Genomic DNA, 6493 nt, shown 5'->3' with positions numbered 1-6493 from the left:
CACAGTGTTCGCCTTCGTGCTCTGCCTGCTCGTGGTACTGGTGCTGCTGATGGTGCGCTGCGTGCGCATCCTACTCGACCCCTACAGCCGCATGCCCGCCTCGTCCTGGACCGACCACAAGGAGGCGCTCGAGCGTGGCCAATTCGACTACGCGCTGGTCTGAGCCACGGCACCCTTGGGTGGCCCTTTGTCGGCCTGACCGCGCTCGGGATCCCACCCCAGAGCCCAGCCAAAGGAGGAGTGCATGAGAAGTCCAGCCCCTCCCTGCCCAGACACCTTCCATACTCGCAGGCCTCTCCCATCATCCCTCCCGGACAAGCCCGAGCCCCACTTGGTGCCTTTATCCCTCCCTGTCCTCGCCCCAAAACTCACTGACACCCACCCCCCACCCCCCTAGCGTGTAGGTGGCTCTGCTGTTGTCCAGCCTCCAGCATAAATGGTATGTGCGTTCCTGGATGCGGGGACCCCTCTGTCTCCCCCCTCCCATGTCCTCTGGCCATCCCACTACTCCATCCCCCGCCCCTCCCCCGTGTTGAACCCCTCCTTGGGGTAGAATATGCCCAGTGCTGCCTGCCCTGAGACCGAGCCTGAAGAGCAACAATGGCTGCTGTGTCCAGGATGTTTGGCACCTTCCGTGGGGGCAAAGCCCAGCAGACTCACTTCCACCCCCCGCCCAGGCCTGTTAGTAATCTGCACACCCCTCCCTCGGTCACCACCTCCGTATGCCAGTCACTGGCAATACTGACACCTACCCCTGATCCCTCCTGCCATGCCCCACATCATCTCCCTGCCCCCTTACCCATGCCCTCCTCATGCCTTCTTACTCTTCCTGTTTCTGAGTAGATGGTGATAATAAAAGCTATTGTTGAGTGCTTACTTGAGCCAAACAGAAAGCTGAGTTAGCACTCCTGCCCAGTGCTGCAAAGACATTTAGACCCATACTTTGGGGGACTGGTGTGTTACCACCTCAATACCCCTGGCTCCAGGCACAGCCAAGACACCCTCCTCTTTCCCTTGACTTAGGGAGACTCTGGGGAATGGACTTAGCTGAGTGCAGTGGGGGTGGGGTGCCCTCAGCCAGCCCTAAAGAACTGGCATGGCCTCCTGCTGCGATGATTACATCTTCAGCTCCAAACCCCTCTGACATTGGTCCCTCCTTCCGATCATCATCATGTGCCTTGGGAACCCGTGGGTCTGGTGTGTGTGTGGCGGGGGAAGGGGGGTCCCAGTCATAGAGTGGGCTGACTCCACAACCCACCTAGGAAATGTGCTGTGTGTCCCAGGAGAGCCGTGTGCAATGTGTGTGGGGAGAAGTGAGGGTTTCTATAAAAGGAAGGCTGAGTGAATGCACAGACTCTTGGAACAGAAAATTTGGGGCTCTCAGAGGACTAGTTAAGCCTGGGGGAATGCCATTCCATGGAAGGACACTGGTTCCTGTCCTGCCCTCCCCTGAACCCACACCCTTGGAGGCTGTAGAGGGGAGACCCCCTTGCAAGGAAACCCAAAAGCACCTCCAGGAATTTGGGGCCTTTGACAACAGGTGGGACTCCAGCTCCCTACTCTCCCCAGCTCTGCTCCTCCTCCCTTTGCTTCCCCAAGGCTAGCTCAGAAGACCCTCTCTCTAACCTGCAACATGGGACAGCACACCCCTAACCCTGGGGTCCCTCGGCCTTGGGCAACATCAAGTTTACTAAGGGCCCTAGCTGGTTTGGCTCAGTGGACTCAGCGTTGGCATGTGGACTGAAGGATCCTGGTGTGTGGACTGAAGGATTCCGGTCAAAGGCACATGCCTGGTTGCAGGCTTCATCCCCAGTAGTGGGTGTGCAGGAGGCAGCTGATCAATGATTCTCATCATCCGTGGGGGCAAAGCCCAGCAGACTCACTTCCACCCCCCGCCCAGGCCTGTTAGTAATCTGCACACCCCTCCCTCGGTCACCACCTCCGTATGCCAGTCACTGGCAATACTGACACCTACCCCTGATCCCTCCTGCCATGCCCCACATCATCTCCCTGCCCCCTTACCCATGCCCTCCTCATGCCTTCTTACTCTTCCTGTTTCTGAGTAGATGGTGATAATAAAAGCTATTGTTGAGTGCTTACTTGAGCCAAACAGAAAGCTGAGTTAGCACTCCTGCCCAGTGCTGCAAAGACATTTAGACCCATACTTTGGGGGACTGGTGTGTTACCACCTCAATACCCCTGGCTCCAGGCACAGCCAAGACACCCTCCTCTTTCCCTTGACTTAGGGAGACTCTGGGGAATGGACTTAGCTGAGTGCAGTGGGGGTGGGGTGCCCTCAGCCAGCCCTAAAGAACTGGCATGGCCTCCTGCTGCGATGATTACATCTTCAGCTCCAAACCCCTCTGACATTGGTCCCTCCTTCCGATCATCATCATGTGCCTTGGGAACCCGTGGGTCTGGTGTGTGTGTGGCGGGGGAAGGGGGGTCCCAGTCATAGAGTGGGCTGACTCCACAACCCACCTAGGAAATGTGCTGTGTGTCCCAGGAGAGCCGTGTGCAATGTGTGTGGGGAGAAGTGAGGGTTTCTATAAAAGGAAGGCTGAGTGAATGCACAGACTCTTGGAACAGAAAATTTGGGGCTCTCAGAGGACTAGTTAAGCCTGGGGGAATGCCATTCCATGGAAGGACACTGGTTCCTGTCCTGCCCTCCCCTGAACCCACACCCTTGGAGGCTGTAGAGGGGAGACCCCCTTGCAAGGAAACCCAAAAGCACCTCCAGGAATTTGGGGCCTTTGACAACAGGTGGGACTCCAGCTCCCTACTCTCCCCAGCTCTGCTCCTCCTCCCTTTGCTTCCCCAAGGCTAGCTCAGAAGACCCTCTCTCTAACCTGCAACATGGGACAGCACACCCCTAACCCTGGGGTCCCTCGGCCTTGGGCAACATCAAGTTTACTAAGGGCCCTAGCTGGTTTGGCTCAGTGGACTCAGCGTTGGCATGTGGACTGAAGGATTCCGGTCAAAGGCACATGCCTGGTTGCAGGCTTCATCCCCAGTAGTGGGTGTGCAGGAGGCAGCTGATCAATGATTCTCATCATTGATGTGTTTGTTTTAATATTTTTATTGATTTAGAGGGAGAGGGATAGAGATATAGAAACGTCGATGAGAGAGAAACATCATGGATCAGCTACCTCCTGCACACCCCCTACTGGGGATCAAGCCCACAACCCGGGCATGTGCCCTGATGAGGAAATCGAACAGGTGACTTCTGGGTTCCTGGGTCAATGCTCAACCACTGAGCCACACCGGCCCGGCCGAGGCCCAGCAATTATTATATTTTTTATTGATTTAAGGTATTACATATGTGTCCTTATCCCCCCATTGCCCCCCACCCCACTCCCGTTTATGCCCTCACCCCCCTGGTGTCTCTGTCCATTGGTTATGCTTATGATGTTTCTATCTCTCCTCCCTTCCTCTCTGAAATCAATATATATTTTTTTAAAGAGTTTATAAGGGAACTTACGGACAGAAGTGGCTCACACCAGCAGGGGAGGGAAGTGTGATATAGACAGCCAAGTGGCAACAGACCCACTTGTGATGCAAGAACATTCCTTTCCGGTGATATGGGCCCACCCCTTCTGGGGTGAACTGGTGGTCCTGGTGACTGTTTGGGTTAAGTACAAAGATTCATTTTGCCCAACACACCCTCACCTCACTCTGCTGGTGCCCTCCCCCCTTCCATCTGTATGATATAAGGTCACCCTGCTCAGAAAAACTTCCCGACACCTGTCAAGCTAAGGCTTGTCTTGACCTTCTATATAATCACCATGGGTCCCCTCAGTCAAACTGAGGTCACTCCAAGCAGCTTTGGAGCAAGCCTGGCAGTGGTAGCGTTTGGTGATTGCACCCTCCTCCTTGGCATGCCCCTCGGTCCCCAGGACCCTAAGCTCTCTCCTACCTCCAACATCTCCCTCTGTACTCTGAGCCACCACTGCCACTTTTTTTGTTGCTATTAATTCTCACCCGAGGATATTTTATCTATTGACTTTTAGAGAGAGTGGAAGGGAGAAAGGGAAAGAGACATTAATTGGTTGCCTCCTGCACGTGCCCCAACCAGGGCCTGGGATCGAACCTGCAACCCAGGTATGCACTCTTGACCAGAAATCAAACCCATGACTCTTAGATGCATGGGTCAACACTCTAACCACTGAGAACACCAGCCAGGGCTCTGCTACCTTTAAGTCACAGAAAAAAGAGTGTGACAACCCTTGCTGAGTAGCTCAGTTGATTAGAGTGTCATCCCAATATGCCAAGATTGCGGGTTCGATCCCCAGTCAGAGAACATACAAGAATCAACCAATGAATGCATAAATAAGTAGAACAACAAATCGATGTTTCTCTCCCTATCTAAAATCAACTTTAAAAAAAGAGACAGATTGACAACTTTATTCAGTTATAGGGTATAAGCAAAAGAATGCAGGAGAGGAGGAGAGGCAGTATTTGATGGTTTTATCCCAGCCATCTGGCTGCCCCCACTTAAGATCTGTGGCTGAACTCCTGTACAAATGGGCTTCCATTTCTGAAACCCCTGCTGTTTGGAATGTCCTAAAGGCCACTTGGCACTGCACACTGAGTGAGGGACTTTCCACCAGGACCAGATCCTCATGAATACCCAGTGCCAGCCCAAGCAGAACTGAAGGCCAGGAGCTCACAGATGTCTGGTGTGTGCTCTGTCTGCTGGGACCCTCACTTTGCAGGGGTAGCTACCTGGCCCAGAAGCTCCAGGGGCACCAGAAATGGGTTCAGGGGGCAAACGCCAACTACTTGCCAGGCAGATCTCGGTTTGCTAGGCCTGGCATTCTCAGGGGCCTGGGGGGTGGCCTGACTGGACTCCTCTTGCCCCCTAGAGCCAGTCCCACAAACCTCAGCTCCTGGTCCCAGGTTCCCACCGCTGGGGTCAGACTGGGGGGTCATCAGATGTAGGTATGTATCCATCATATGCTCAACCAGGGCTGCACAGGGCAGGTGAGACAGCTCCTCAGGAAGTGACATGAGCAGGTCAAGGACCACAGCTGACTCTGGTGGTGGATGGCGAGGGGAAGGGTAAGAGGAGGTCAGGACTTGCTGCCTGGACCCCACCACCATAGCCCCCCCCCCTTTCTTCTCACCAGCTGGGGAAAGCTCAGGGCCATGGCAGCTGTGGGAGATGGATGACAGGTACTTGTAGATCTTTTCAAAATCCACTTCGAGGTCTCCCTCAGCAGAGGGGCCAGCAGCTGCTTCAGGGGTGGGGCCAGCAGCCTCAGGGCTCGGGTTCTCTTGTCTGCTAGGGATGTTAAGGGGCAGTAGTTTTCCATGTGCCTGTGTAGGCTTGGATGGCTTGGAGTACAGGAGGCTGACGGGCTCCACGGCCATGATGGTGAGCGCCTGACAGGCAGACAGATCAGGAAGGGAAAAGCATAAGTCCTCCCTTCAGTCACCACCCCCGCCCTGCTAACTGTGCTGAGCTCTCCACCCACTCACCCAAGGAAGGTGTCACATACAGAAGATGGCCTCAGAGGAGGGGTACTGAGGCTCAAGGTGTCCAGTGATTGGCCAGAGCTAGCAAGAGGAAGGGCCCAGGACACAGATCCATCCATACCTTACTTACACTCTTGTGTGTGTGTGTGTATGACCTTGTCCCTAGGGACACCCTTGGCCTCCCTAGGGGATGGTTGTACCTGTGAGAAAGCCACAGTCAGAGCTTCCTCCAGTGGGCCTGTTATCTTCTTAGCCAGATCCATCCACACCTGGGTAGGGCAACGAGAAAGTACCTGGTCAGCCTAGGGATCAACTCTTAGGAGTCCCCCCCTTCCTGAGGATCCTCTGACCAAGTTATCCTCCCAACTCCCACCCATCTTCCAGGGAGCCTGGCCCTGCCTCACCTCGATGGGAGCTGGGGGCTGTGTTTCCCGACGCCTTTGACCCTTTAGGCCACCTGGATGCACCTTCTGAATGGCTTCCCGGGCCACACGGTTCTTGAGCTGCTGGAGGAAATCCCGAATCTGGGGAAGAGAAAGGAGACCAAATGGGCTTTCTACAAACCCAAGGCTTGGGTGGAGAGGCCAAAGCCCAACGTTAAGGGTTACAGCGACTCTGCCTGGGGTCTGGGGCCCAGACCCAAGGGTGACCTCATAAAAATGTAAGGTCCAGGCCCATCTGGCTCCTCCCTGCAGTCCTACCCTATTCACCTCCGTTTCGTCCGCTGCACCCCATTTCCTGATTCTTATTTCAACCTCATTCCCGCCTAGCGCCGCTGCACAGTGCGCCACGTGCGCCCAGTCTGGGTCTCCGTTCAGTCCACTCGCAGTGCGTCCCGCCCCTCGATTTTGCCTCCGCCCCGCCCCCAGGCTCGCGCTGGTCCTGCCCACGTCACGCCACTAGTCCTACTCGCGGTGCCCCCTCTCCCCGGACACATCTCAGGTCCGCGTCCAGCCTTCTCCCTTCCGGGATCCCGTCACCTCGGCCTCGCTCCGGCCCGGCAGCTCCCCGGCCA

The 6493-nt window shown here is 55.5% G+C and overlaps 2 protein-coding genes across 2 annotated transcripts in view; one reads left to right on the top strand and one right to left on the bottom strand.

Annotated features, from left to right (window-relative positions):
- Positions 1-871, top strand: part of CTXN1 (cortexin 1) — a 1083-nt gene extending 212 nt beyond the window's left edge. The window contains exon 2 of the mRNA XM_005870723.2: positions 6-871. Within this exon, the coding sequence (XP_005870785.1) occupies positions 6-163 (158 nt within the window). The 3' untranslated portion in view covers positions 164-871. The remainder of the gene's footprint in view (positions 1-5) is intronic.
- Positions 872-4388: 3517 nt separating this feature from the next.
- Positions 4389-6488, bottom strand: SNAPC2 (small nuclear RNA activating complex, polypeptide 2, 45kDa; the record flags this gene model as incomplete). Its single annotated transcript, XM_005870722.2, has 5 exons — positions 4389-5036; positions 5127-5385; positions 5679-5747; positions 5883-6002; positions 6459-6488. Coding segments are annotated over 5 exons (810 nt in total), but the record flags the coding sequence as incomplete, so codon positions are not given.
- Between the last annotated feature and the right edge of the window lie 5 nt (positions 6489-6493).

This window comes from Myotis brandtii, unplaced genomic scaffold (genome assembly GCF_000412655.1).
Source record: "Myotis brandtii unplaced genomic scaffold, ASM41265v1 scaffold321, whole genome shotgun sequence".
In the NCBI taxonomy this organism is placed as follows: domain Eukaryota; kingdom Metazoa; phylum Chordata; class Mammalia; order Chiroptera; family Vespertilionidae; genus Myotis; species Myotis brandtii.
Note: the sequence above shows the minus strand (reverse complement) of the source record. Positions and strands in the feature narration are given on the sequence as shown.